At 41.3% G+C, this 14,092-nt stretch overlaps 1 protein-coding gene and 2 long non-coding RNA genes across 3 annotated transcripts; all 3 read left to right on the forward strand.

Annotated features, from left to right (window-relative positions):
• The first annotated feature begins 5,103 nt into the window (after nt 1–5,103).
• Nucleotides 5,104–6,031, forward strand: LOC123481695. The gene is made up of 3 exons (XR_006657234.1): nt 5,104–5,230; nt 5,648–5,691; nt 5,931–6,031. It is a non-coding gene; the product is annotated as an uncharacterized LOC123481695 (long non-coding RNA).
• A 161-nt stretch (nt 6,032–6,192) lies between these two features.
• On the forward strand, nt 6,193–8,887 carry LOC121532091. The gene is made up of 12 exons (XM_045206454.1): nt 6,193–6,230; nt 6,351–6,449; nt 6,617–6,694; nt 6,813–6,893; nt 7,007–7,093; nt 7,292–7,369; nt 7,487–7,573; nt 7,655–7,753; nt 7,888–7,992; nt 8,243–8,346; nt 8,650–8,719; nt 8,834–8,887. The coding sequence occupies exons 1-12, from the start codon at nt 6,195–6,197 to the stop codon at nt 8,885–8,887; spliced, it is 978 nt and encodes a 325-aa protein (XP_045062389.1). The 5' UTR covers nt 6,193–6,194.
• On the forward strand, nt 8,284–8,877 carry LOC123481696. The gene is made up of 4 exons (XR_006657235.1): nt 8,284–8,346; nt 8,469–8,516; nt 8,639–8,719; nt 8,834–8,877. It is a non-coding gene; the product is annotated as an uncharacterized LOC123481696 (long non-coding RNA).
• Nucleotides 8,888–14,092: the final 5,205 nt, after the last annotated feature.

Consider the following 14,092-nt stretch of genomic DNA (forward strand, 5'->3'; position numbering starts at 1 on the left):
AAATATTTAGAATAATGGTAATTGTTTAGTATACTATGGGATTAAACAGTTCGTTAAATGATTTCAATGGCCTCTGAACTCTGTTTTAACATTCTGGTGTTAATTAATCATCCACACTAGTACATTCTAAAGGCATGAGAGGAAGACTTTAAGATAGTTTATTTTACTAAGTTGAGGGTAATTTATAGTACTGTGAAAATTGTGAAGAAGATTATAATTTGGTAATAATATATTTGATTTGAACCATAAATAACAGAAGAGAGAGTGGAGGAATGGCAATTGGATAATGAAATACCAATATTAACTAAAGTGATTGTTTAGGTAGGTGGTAATATTGACACATGGCCAAATCATGTGTCAAAGAGGGGGATGGTTGGATTAAATATTAAATATATACGAAGGAGAGGACAAAATACTTTATTAAATATATACGAAGGAGAGGACAAAATACTTTAAAAAAAAACAAACATGTATGATAGTTTATTAACCACACCTGTATGTCAGAGGTTTTGTGCCCCACAGGTGAACTAAAGGAGAAGGTGACCCACTCTATCTAACCAGGAGACTGAATCAGGCCTGGCGGGAAGGGCCCTACCAAGTACTGCCTTTGCCAGCAGAATAGCTGAGAGATCCATCTGGGTGCATGTCACACACTGTACAAAACCAGCTACACCTGACGAACAAACACAGAGTTAGGAGAAAGATCCGATCACCACTATGGTTCGGGGGTTGCCTCCTTAACGAAGATTCCCTTACCCTGTCTGATCATCCCTGTGTGAGTTCGATAGAAGGTAAAGCAATGGGTTGGCCTCTGGCATCTGACATGTTCTCAGGGCAAGGGTGGGGATTCACAGGTCTCCCGACCGGTAGGTAGCTGTCTGATTGTGGGGGCCATATTCCTAACACACACGGACCCTCCTGTTTCAGCCAGAAGTGGTAGTTAACCTAACACAAGTTGAAAAGGCATAGGAGACAGCTAGACGTAGGGAAAGGGGAAATTCTAGAGTAAACCTCTCTGAGGGAGGTAGTGAGACCGGGGCTGTGATAAAGATAGTGCAAAACTATGGACCTGGAGGAAGTAGTACAGGTGGAAACGGGGTATAGAAATCTTAACCTGTGGTTGGAATGGATTCAGTATACGGGAAAAAAACTATGTCTAAAGAGGACTGTTTTGCCTGTAGGACAGCCAAACCAGGGATAACAACTACTCCGTTCCCCTTGACAGGCTTTAACTCTCTGTCAGGTTTTTCCTCCATGCAAGCCACCTGGGAATGTGGTGAAAGAGTCTTATGGTAACTTGCACTATCTGTTTCCCCCGATAACAAAGTCATCCCGACCTGGGTTGCCTCAGTTTGAAGTCACAGGGGATTCTTATTATTGTTTTTCTAGGACTAGTAAGGATAGGATACAGGGTAGGGCATCTTAGCTCCTGCTCCCACACAGAGAATGTCACACCTAAAGAGACCATGACTAAATCTCTCCTCTTTGTTGCAGCAAGAGGATTATAGGAGCCAAAACCAGGCCCGTGCTGACATCTGATGGATGTGTGGTGATAACTGATTGTGAACTCACCTACATACGCAAACAATCAAACGTGTCAGAGATTGGTGAGTTGTCACATAGAAAGTAGGACCTCCTCCCGGGATCCTTTGATGAAAGGATATATATTGATGGGATCCACAATCAGATCGCAGCTGGGTTTGAATCAAGTATTTTCTGGTGGTCAAACAATTAATAAAAATGTAGATTGGATAAATTATATTTAATATAACCAGCAAAAGATGTATTAACCACACTCGTGATGCAATAAAGGGATTAGCTGAGCAGACAGCGGCAACTAGCTTAATGACATGGCAGAATAGAATAGCTTTAGATATGCTTTTGGCTGAGCGGGACGGGGTTTGTGTTCTGTTTGGATATATGTGCTGTACTTTCATCTCCAACAATATAGCACCGGACGGGCCCGTGACCAAAGCGCTTGAGTGACCATCACCACGCTGGCGAACGAACTGGTTGAGAACTCTGGTATTGATAGCTCCATAAACGGTTGGTTTGATAACGTATTTGGTAAATGGAAAACTATTGTTGTGACTATTCTGGGTGAAGTTATGGCCTCTATGGGTATACTTGTTCTTTGTGGATGTTGCCTTATTTCCTGGCTGAGTGACTGGTTTGGTGAGTACTCTTCTATGGTGGTTACTGGATTTCTGACCCTAGTAATTGTGTTTTTGCTGTTAATGTGTTGTGCTGCTTGCATCGTCCCTTGTCTCAGGAGGTCAGTGGTAGGAGTGGTGCAGGCGTCAGGTATGATGCTGTTGTTACCGGCCCAGGATGATGCAGGTGACTCTGCTACTGACTCTGAGACCAAGCTGGATGATCCATGTTTTGCCTAGTAAAATACATACACGCATTTATTTTCAGTTCTTGCTCATTTATTACCTTACGTTTTTACTAACCACTGTGATTGTTTATTCTTCCTGATGTGAAGGTAAAGGATTCCTGGGTGGCTGGTAGCCAACTCAGTACATGTTAGGTGTAGGGGAGGAATAGAGGGTTAAAATTATTATTTTTATTTTCTATTAACATTAAATGTTGTGATTTAATTTCCATATCCTGTTATTCTTAAGGGTGATTATACTCTGTTTAGAGTGACACCATAAAATTGTTGGGTTTTATTTTTTTGGATCTGTATGTGATGAATAGCTTGGAAGGAATGCATTAATGAGGAGCACTGTACTGATATGGATTGTTTCACATAACAGGCTGATAAGAACACTCTCTCTTTGTTGTCTGTGAAACTGTCCTTGAACATGGGTACATGGAGTACAGTTTTTGGGGGCTCGTCCTTTTGGGTGCTGACTGTTGTACTATTAATAAAAACGTCGATAGAATTAACTGCATACATTAATGTTAAAATTAGGCAATTGGACACAACAAGGTTTTGAGGCGGTGCATGGCCAGTTGGCTGCAACCTCTCTCATGGCTTTCCAAAATCGTATTGCTGTCGACATGCTCCTGGCTGAAAAAGGAGGAGTATGTGCTATGTTTGGTGAACAATGTTGTACCTTTATTCCCAACAATACAGCCACAGATGGCAGTTTGATAATTGCCCTGGAAGGGTTACGAACTCTTAATGGTAAGATGAAGAGCCACTCAGGGGTGGACACTTCAATGTGGGACTCTTGGATGGATGCGTTTGGTAAATATAAAACGCTTGTTTCTTCTATACTTGTATCCATCTCAATTTTGCTGCAATTCTAGTGCTTTGTGGATGCTGTTGCATTCCATGCATACGGACGCTGACAACCAGGATTATAACCACCGCTATTGATCCACATCCTGCAGATAACGGTCAGATGTTTCCTTTGCTTGCTATTGACGATGCTGACCAAGGATATCTGGATGATGAATAGCATTTAAGCCTTTGTCACGTCTCTTGTGAGACGTGAAGAGGGGGAATTAAAACTTTATCTTCTGATAAAGTTTTCCCTATTTTGCCAATTGCAGCATTTAAGCTTTTTGTCACGTCTCTTGTGAGACGTGAAGAGGGGGAATGTAAAACTTTATCTTCTGATAAAGTTTTCCCTATTTTGCCAATTACACTGTTAGCTTGTGTCACGTCTTAAGTTTTCCTTCTTTACTGTTACTTGGTCACGTCTCTGGGGAGACGTGAAGAGAGGGATTTGTCGTAGTAAATATATATAATGTTATAGCTTGGTCTGACTAAAATCTTGTGCATGACCCATCTTGTGTTGGGCCTTTGTATTTAATACAATGCACAAAGACTTCTATCTTGTCGGCCTTATCAGCAGGTGGCTATGGACAACACCCACGCCATAGGTCTCTCAGTTCTCCCAACTCACGACTTCTTGCTCTGAGGACATACACACACACACCCCCACACACACACACATATACACACACACACACACACACACATCATCATTGTTAAACATACACACACATACACACACACACACACACACACACATACACACACGCACACACACACACACACATCATCATTGTTAAACATACACACACATACACACACACACACACACACACACACACATATACACACACACACACACACACATCATCATTGTTAAACATACACACACATACACACACACACACACACACACACACACACACATACACACACGCACACACACACACACATCATCATTGTTAAGCACACACACACAAAAACCCCCTTCTCTTAGGGCTGAACATCTGAAGACAGAGAACCCGACTCAGAGCCAATGCAATGGAGGTGACCTCGACCAACTCATCAGGACCAATCAGAAGATCAGAACTACTAGAATCAACCTACTTTATTTTATTGTATAAAATGTCAGCACACAATGTTTAGGGGCTCGCTCTCAGATATCTCCCTACGAGGTTGACGAACGGGTCCGTGCACGCGATTTACAGATATCTTTACCTCTGAATAAACTGCCTTATATTATACAATTATCCACCTTGTCCGAAAGTCTCTACTTGGTCTCCGTTCTCCAGTAAACTTGTGATCATCAACACTTTTTAGTAACTATTTGAATGATGTTTTAGTCCAATGCATGTTGGTTGAACGCTTTGACACCTTGAACGTGAAAGTGAGTGGTTCAGTGAGTGTCTCCGCCTAGAACATCACAGAGCTGATGAACGCAGCAACGTTCTTTTTCAGAACCATGGCGAGCGCATTGTGACGCTGTCCCTTCTACTCCTACTCAGAGCCATAGATACAGTATTTTCTAAATGGTTATACTCCTACTGTTCTCTAAACAATGGTTTCATAGTTTACAATTGTATAAACTCCCAAATCATGCTCAAAATTCAATTTAATTGATGTCACTGTTGAGTGTTTTTTAATCTGTTTGATAAACATGTTTGTCCCATTGTGACATAGCCAACCATGACTTATGGAAGAATTTGACGTATTAATGGTCCCTATAAAACCCTGTAATTCTAAGAAATAATTGTCAGATGGTTTTGAACTCAGTCAAAATCACTGCAGTATGTAGAGCGATAATGAGTAGGTCTATGTTCAGTCGTTTGTTGACAGCGACCCCGCTGAGATTCCTACGCGAGAGGCCGCTTCTGAGTGCAGCTGGCCTGTTGTTTGCGACCGGTTCGGCAGTCTACTTTTATAGCAAATATTACGGTATCGGTGAGGATGCACTGGCCACCGTGGAGAGCGTGGACCGTGTTGTCACGGTTGAGGAGGGTAAGTTTACATATTTGACAATGTCTAAATAGTAATAGTCCCAAATGCCACCCAATACCCTATTTCTTATTTTGACCAGGACCCATAGTTCTATGGTTAAAAGGCGCTGGTCAAAAGTAGTGCACTAAATAGGGAATAGGGTGTCATTTAGGTAGCAATCATGGTGATTACATTTTTTACAGTGTAGCCCTAGATTAACAACAACAAACAAACTTGCTCCTTTGAAACCAAACCTTTGCTTTAGGTTTAATTGAACATGTTGGTACATTATGCAGACACATAAATACATTTGATGTCATACAATATAAAACACAAGTAAATATATGATCAGCCTAACTACATGGACAGCTGTCTGGTGTCTTGTAGCTAGTATTTCTTAAACTTAGAGAAAACAATCCTTTATTGTTTTTCATAAAGATAATGAGCCCACCCTGGACCAGGAGGACCCAGTCCTTGTTCAGGTAAGAATGCTGCAGGCCTATCAATAGCTTGGGTGCCAGTCTTTCTGCTCTCTTGCCAATTCCATCGTGGCAATATGATATTGGCATCACAATCCCATAAGGAGTGGACAGAGAGCTGAAACAGACTGGCACCCAGGCTATAACAATACTGCTTCATTAGCAGGATTGGTTCAATAACAATCTGTCATTCAAACTGTCATTTTACTGACTCATAAATTGATCCTGATTTTCTTCCTTAGTATGTGGTTGAGGAGGTTGGGCACCGGCCCTGTCTGGCTTTAATCCCTTGGTCTGGACCTCTGTGGGTTCCCAGCTCTGTAAGTCCATCCATTCTGATACTCTTTGGTCTTCTCTCTGGTCTTAAAACTGGTTTATGTACTTTAAACATAAACATGATGTTTTCTGAAGAACAATATGGAAATACATTTCTGTAAACATATTCCCTATTTTTGTAATAGTCTGTAACACTGCAGCCAACTTATTACCTTACCCATGCTGGACGGATGCTGGTGAGAGAGCTGGCAGTGTTAAACACACAGGTAACAATGCAGATTATTGGACAAAGCTCATTTTATCTAATTGGCAGGATTACCTTCAGTATCTACTATGGTAGTGGGATACTTTGATGCCCTTAAAACTGTTCCCTCATTTTCTTACAGATTTGCAAGATTGAGCAGCACATTTTCATCTCTCGTGCTGGCATGATGGTATTGGATGAACTGTCCTCTCAGCTTGAAGAGGTAGCCATTCATCTGCAGGTACTTCAGACATGTTCTTAACATTTATATCTCAGACCTGTGTATTTCAACTATTATCATTGCAGTGGCCTCCTCTTGCAATCTTCCCTATGCCAATATTTTACTCCTATACAGTACCAGTCTATCATTCAAACTGACTCTTAAATTGATCCTGTCTTGTTCCTTAGTACGTGGATGAGGAGGTTCGACAGCAGCCCTGTCTGGCTTTAATCCCTTGGTCTGGACCTCTGTGGGTTTCAAACGCTGTAAGTCCATCCATTCTGATACTCTCTGGTCTTTAGGGGGGCTTAAACATAAACATAACTTTTTCTAAAAGAAACTTCTGGAAATACATTTCTGTAAACATATTCCCTTTTTTTATAGCCTGTCAAACTGCAGCCAATTTATTATCTTACACACGCTGGGAGGATGCTGGTGAGAGAGATGGCAATGTTAAACACACAGGTAACCATTCAGATTATTAACCATTACTCATCTGATCTAATAGGGATAATTACCTTCAGTATCCACTAGTAGAATAGTTTGATATCTTTAAAGCTGTTCCCTCATTTTCTCAGATTTTCACAATGGAGCAGCCCATTATCATCAGTTTCACTCCTGCTAGGAGGATGGTATGGGAGGAACTGTCCTCTCAAAATGAACAGGTAACCATTCATAGGCAGGTACCTCAGATGTTTCCTTAACCTTTGAACACAGACATGTGTATTTCAACTGCCAATTGTCTTAGAATCTATCATGCAGTGGCCTCTCTTGCGATCCTCCCTATTCCAGTCTGTCAGTCCTATAGGCTACCTGTCTATCATTCAAACTGACTCTTAATTTAATCCTGTCTTGTTCCTTAGTATGTGGATGAGGAGGTTGGGCACCGGTCCTGTCTGGCTTTAATCCCTTGGTCTGGACCCTTGTGTGTTCCTATCTTTGTGAGTCTATCCATTCTGATACTCTCTGGTCTTTAGAGGATATTAAAGATTAACATCAAGTCACTAGTTTTCTATAAAACCACATAATGAAAAAAACATATTCCCTTGTCTTCATAGCCTGTCTTCTCCAAGGCCAAACCAGTCTACTACCTCACTCGTGCTGGGAGAATGCTGGTAACAGAGCTTGCAGTGTTAAACACACAGGTAACCAAACACATTATTAACCAAAGCTCATCTGATCTTATAGGGAGAATTTACTTTACCCTGTTCCCTTTTTTTTCACAGACTTCCAAATTGGTTATTGAGGAGCCTACCATTCACCTCACTGAAGCTGGGAGGCTAGTGCTTGACGAACTGTCAGCACCTTCAGATAGCCATTCACAGGTAGTCAATCACATTATTAGACAGTCATAGCTGATTAGTAATAGTACACATTACCATGTCCTCTATCTCCACAATTGTGTGTCTTATTAATCACAGAGCAATCTCTATAATTAGGGGATGTCTTTGTTTTTCAGCCAAATAGGGAAGACTCTGGTTTTCCCTATGAGAAGTTGCAGCTGGTTGGGAACTGGGGTTCGTTTCATTTCCATTACTGGAAGATCCATTATGGACGAATGCAGGTACTTCAGACATATTCTTAACATTTATGAACACACCTGTGTATTTGAACTCCCAATTGTCTCTGGGTTTTCTTTTGTATGTCTGTCCCTAATTGAAACCTAGGGGAAACTTGTCGTACGAACATCATGTGGGCTCTATATCACTGCCAGGGATTATACTCAGAACTGAAATCGCCTGCCAAATGTTATAGACATCTACAGCTAACATATAGAGAGAGGTCTGGAGACTGAAGGAGTTTTTTCTTTATAGCAAAATGAAGAGGACATGCATCACCTGTGCATTGTGAGGGGAGTGGAGAGGAGAAGCAGCTGTGGTGGAGCAGAGTCATCCAGGAAAAAATCCTGGACCCATGGGTGAGAGATTCTCAACTGGTCTTTCGTCTCAAATGCACCTGATTTGTGTCAAATGACGCACATGCTATAGGTCTACTTATATTTCCTGGATGAAATGTAATGTTTCTCTGTCTCTTTTAAAGGGTCTCGTCCAGGTGGTCCTCACCAACAAGAAGCTGATTGGTATTAAGGTACAGTCAGGCAATTTTTCACAGAAAAAATGTAAAGTGGCAAATGTCCATTTACCTATTTGAATAAATACATGTTGACAGAAAATGAAATTACACGTTCTAATCTCTTGCCTCATTTTTAGTTCCTTGGTAGAAGGATCCATGGACTCATGTCCGGCCTTGTCAAGAGGAGGTCTGAGTTCACCTATTATGAGGATGCCCAGGTACACCCCGTTGTTTCTCTGTGTTATGATTTATTTCAGTGTTTGGTTGAGGGGTTTTCAATATGGTGGTTTTCAGTGTTGGGCTGACAGTGTCACATGTTGTGTGTTAAACAGCAGGTGGATATCTCCACCACAGTGGAGGGGTACCAGGAGAGGGGGATGAGATGATGGCATATCAGTTCTCCACCTCTGACATCATCACCACCCCTCATGAGCCGTCCTCTGGCTCCTCTCACCAGTTCCCCCAGAATTCTCCGCCTCCCCCTTTCCCTTCCGATTCCCCTCCCAGTCCCCCTCCACCTTACCACTCCACCCAGGACCAGGACCAGGACCAGACCCCTGACAGCACTCCTCAGGTAAAACTCTTTCTACAGTCAATAATTCTTATTTCATTTGTACTTGTGTGTACAGGTGTGTGTCATTGTTTTGGTATCGATAGGTTTGTGTTGTCTGTCAAGGGTCAAGTTGTTAGGTCAAGATGAAAGTATTGTTATGATGTCACTGAATGTTTTGTCTGCTTCAGTTGATGTTGCAGGTGAAATGCAGTTTAGCAGAGTTTAAGTTAATGTGATGTCTGTTTTAGGAGTTTGAGGAGGAGTTTGTGGAGGAGCAAAATAATGCTGCAGATGTGCCCCAGTTGCGGTGGGTTCGCTTTCATGTGTTCATCTATAGTAAAAACCTTTGCTTTGAAATAATCTGCCCAATATTGTAGTTATACAGATGTAGGATCTTAAAGGAAAATAATCCTGCAGCAACAGGATACATTTTTCGTTAGGGCAAATCGAGTCTAAAATTTCAAAGTGGAAATTACAAACTTGAAAATTCCAAATACGCTACAAGTTTGCATTTCCTGCCGTGCAGGAAAATTCTCAGCAACAAAAGAGTGATCAAATTAAGATCCTACATTGGTATGGACTTTCTGAATCCTGCAGTTATAATATAGGCTAACATAAAATTATTTCTTAATTTCATGGCACTGATGTTTTAGCTTCTTAGGTTGAACATTTGTTATTGAACATTTCTATTTACAGGCGTTACTTTGAAAACCAAGGGACAACCAACTTCTCTCTGAGGCTGGCCGCTATCAGACGTGCTATGGAGGTGAGAAAATGTGAATTTAGCACCTTTTGTATTTCACTTCATGAACATTTCTGGACTATTTGTAAATGTACTGTCTTGTTCTCACAGGCTCTGACATCCTCAGACAGTACCTCCCTCAATTACCTCACCCACGCTGGGAGGATGGTGTTGAGTGGACTATCCGAGCTCAACCAGCAGGTAACCAATTACATAATTGTGCAACGTTCATCAGACCAGATATATAGTTCCCACTGGGCACAGATGTCATTTCAACGTCTCGTTTTGATTTACATTTGGTTGAGTTGTCAACTAATGTGAATTCAATGTGAAAAAAACAAAAAAATTAACGTAATTGGATTTAGGTTAAAAGACGAAATTCCCTTACGTTGATGACTTCTTTCAAATCCAATCAGTTTCCCACTTTGATTCAACATCATCACATTGACATTTTTTATTGATACAACATTGATTCAACCAGTTCTTGCACAGTGGGTTACCTTTAGGCAACAGTGATTCATAGGGTTTAGTTGAAAAGTTTCAACGTCATACTAGCCAAACAATCGGAGGCCCTTTGAATTACAGACCTGAATCTTTGAGTTTATGATCTAAGTTTTAAGGAATTTTATGATTGTTTTGTTTTGAGGATGTGAGGCAGTTTCAGCAGGCCTACGACCTACTGGTGAACTTCATTAATGAGCCAGCAAACAGGGGAGCGACTAGAGCAGGAGATGGCTCTCGTAGGAGTAGGTCTACATGCAAGCTTGAGCGTTAGCTGCAGGCACCGTCTTCTCATCTAACATCTACTCAATGAGACTTTCTAAAGTGCTTATCAATGAAGATTATGTAATTATCCTATTTGTTTGACTTCAGATCGACCGCATCAACTTCGCAGATGTTTTTTATGAATTCGTTCTACTAAGCCTTCTAGAAGGAAAGACATCTCTTCCTATATCTGTAAGTGGCCCTAAGAATGGAACATCCTGTTGTTTATCTATGCTATACACACTGTTGTCATATCAGATCTGTAGACACTCACTCATGTCCCCTGTTCCTTCTCCAGGAGCCTGGTAACTTCCTTTATCTGCTCCTGCAAGTCATAATGAGGATTGACCCTCCTGGAGGAGTCTGGACAGAGGCTGCTGAGAACTTCTACCTCCTCGTTAAGGTACATTTGTGTGTGTCTTCTCTCTCTCTCTCTCTCTCTCTCTCTCTCTCTCTCTCTCTCTCTCTCTCTCAATAATAGTTGATGATTTGTCTGTTGTCAACAGGGCCAGATGAAGGCATGGCTACAATCCATCTTCAACCTCAATGAGTCAATCTATGAAAGCCCAGAGAGGCTCTCGGGGGAGGTGATGCGGAATCTAGAAATACAGGTTGAGTTCCTGCTGTCCAGCCTGGATTAAGGTTCCCAAACTGAGCTGAGGGCCCCATCACAAAATAAAGTGTTTTGCATTTACAGTTTTTCTCGATTGCTAAGACACATTTCTTGAAAGCTGATCTCCTTTTCTCTTAACTGTGAACACAAAACCCAATTTTCAAGCTACATTCACAAAACCTCAGACTCTTCTTGCAAAACCAAACTTTCACCTCAAAACAGTTCAATCTGTGCTCAAAACTGAACTATGTTGTCAAATCGTGCCCCGAGTCAATCAAAATAAAAAACACTACTGAACAGTCACTAAACACTACGTAGAAAAATAGAAAACACAATGCGCAGGACATGAAGCTGGAGAAATAAATGTTTATTGTTCACTGTAGGCTAAATGTATGTTGCAAAACAAAAAAAAACTTGTACAAAAAGACAAAACAGAAATCTTGTGCATTTACATGTAGCACTTGTAAAAACAAACAGAAATATTATGTGTTTGCCACTTGTGTACAGTACAGTTTTTTCCAACTGCTTACACACAAAATCTTTTCATGTCACACGATTTTTGAAACCTCTCACTCAAAGTGCAAAACTTCACACAAAATCTCCAAAACCATAAGCTATTTCTCAGCCTTTGACTCAGTTGTCAATTGCATAAAACACTTTTTTCAAAACACTACACACAATTCTCTACCTAAAACACAAAAATCTAACAGGAAGTGACTTGCTTTCCTTTTCCAAACACAACCAATCAAAATGCTACACTTATTCACCAGGTCAAACACACTCTCCTCACATGTTCAAACACTAATTGCTTAACTGATCACTAACCAATCACTGCTTTACTGTAGTATAGGACTGTTTTGAACAATGGATGCCAACAATGGACAGAGAGCAAGAGGAGTAGGAGGGAGAGGCAGGGGACAACAACGAGGACAAATTCAAAGACGAATAGTTGGAAGAGGAGGAGGAGGAGGAAGAGGAAGAGGAAGAGGAAGAGGAAGAGGAAGAGGAAGAGGAAGAGGAAGAAGAGGACGAGGACGAGGGCAAAGAAGAGAAGGAAGGAGAGCCATCTCTGATGATATTAGGGCAACACTTGTTGATTATGTGATCAACCACGGTTTGACCATGAGAGAGGCTGGACTGAGAGTCCAGCCCAACTTGAGTCGATTTACAGTGGCGTCCATAATTCGAACCTTCAGAAATGAGAACAGGTATGCAACTATCTAATGACTATTTTAGCATTAAAGTAATGTACTGTAAAATACGTATGACTGCAGAGGGCATAAACATTTGTAACTCTAAGCCATCCATTTACTGCACTGCATTGAATGAATGAGGTTGGTTATCATGCTGTACTACATTTTTGTGTACATTGTTTACAGTTCCTATGCTGAACACATACTGTGTTTGAATTTTGTACAGAGTGGAAAGGCAAAGACATTATGAAGGACGAGGAAGCTTGTTTACAGATGTACAGGAGACTGCAATTATAAATATGGTTTTGGCCAACAATGCAATTAGGATTTGAGAGATAAGAGAACATATCTTGAATAATGACACCATATTTAACAACATCAATGCTGTAAGCCTGTCGACCATACAACACATCCTCCAACGGCACCAAGTGACGATGAAACAACTTTACAAGGTGCCATTTGAGAGAAACTCTGACAGAGTCAAGAATCTGCGAAAAACGGGGTCCTCCATCACAATGCCATACTGGGTCCGTACAACACCGGCCATATGCTCACTTTTCTGGACGCAATTTACACAATGCTTGTCCCTGATCCAGATCAGGAGCCTGCTAGATTTGTGGTTATATGGGACAATGTTAGTTTTCACCGGGCTGTTCTGGTCCAAAACTGGTTTGCCACCCATCCACAATTTGTAGTTTTGTACCCCCCCCCCCATATTCACCTTTTCTAAATCCCATAGAGGAATTCTTCTCAGCCTGGCGCTGGAAAGTGTATGATCGCCAACCCCTATGCCCGCATGCCGCTTCTCCAGGCAATGGAGGACGCATGTGGGGACATAGAGGTTGCCTCTGTCCAAGGTTGGATACGCCGTGCTAGGAGATACTTCCCTCGATGTTTGGCAAGAGAAAACGTATCTTGTGATGTGGACGAAGTATTGTGGCCAGACCCAGCCCGGAGAAGAGATGAAGCGTAGCTTAGCACTGGTGACTGCCCCCCCCTACCAATTCCTGGACTGCCCCCCCGGGACCCCACACACACAATTGTGTTCTTTACTGTATTGTAAAGAATATACTTTTGGTTTACATATGTTTATGGTTTTGTTGTATGCTACTGTATACAACAGTAATGTTTGGCCTAATAAATATTTTCTGTTTCTACATTGCATTGGTGTTTACAGTGTACTTGTTACCCCTCTCAGTAGATTACTTTCACTGTAGAACATTGTATTGAAATGTAGATATAAGCCTATGAAAGACCAAAGAGCTTTAGATTTAGAACAACAGTGTTTACATGGTATATCCAAAAATTTACTATTATGAAAGAAGTGTATGCCATTTAATGCAAATGCTTCATTCTGACATGTGTTTATGGCATTTTGAATGCAGTGTTACATTTTGAAGGACATGTGAGGCATTTTGCATTTTGTGTGTGCAGTTTTGGGAATTGTGTGTAGAGTTTTGAAAAAAGGAGACATCGTTTTGAAAACGTGTGTAAGCAGTTGGAAAAAACTGTAAGCCCATGTAAAAATAAAGTACAAAAATATACAAATAAGTGCATTACTCAGCCACAGCATCATGTCTCCGTACTGGGTCAGGCCACAGGACTTCATCCACATCACAGGCCACATTTTGTCTGGCCAGGCAATGGGGGAAAAAACCCCTGGCATGCCGTATCCAGGCTTGGCATGCCTCCACACCTATGTCACCACAGGCAAGTCCCATGGCT

This window comes from Coregonus clupeaformis, chromosome 23, assembly GCF_020615455.1.
Source record: "Coregonus clupeaformis isolate EN_2021a chromosome 23, ASM2061545v1, whole genome shotgun sequence".
NCBI lineage: Eukaryota > Metazoa > Chordata > Actinopteri > Salmoniformes > Salmonidae > Coregonus > Coregonus clupeaformis.

What these genes read in the sequence shown, in the direction of transcription:
- LOC121532091 (XM_045206454.1), top strand. Translation starts at nt 6,195, where the DNA reads ATGCTGGTGAGAGAGCTGGCAGTGTTAAACACACAG. An exon ending in AGGTAGCCATTCATCTGCAG is followed by an intron (nt 6,450 to 6,616) that starts GTACTTCAGACA and finishes CTTGTTCCTTAG; the next exon opens with TACGTGGATGAGGAGGTTCG. An exon ending in CTTCAGATAGCCATTCACAG is followed by an intron (nt 7,754 to 7,887) that starts GTAGTCAATCAC and finishes TTTGTTTTTCAG; the next exon opens with CCAAATAGGGAAGACTCTGG.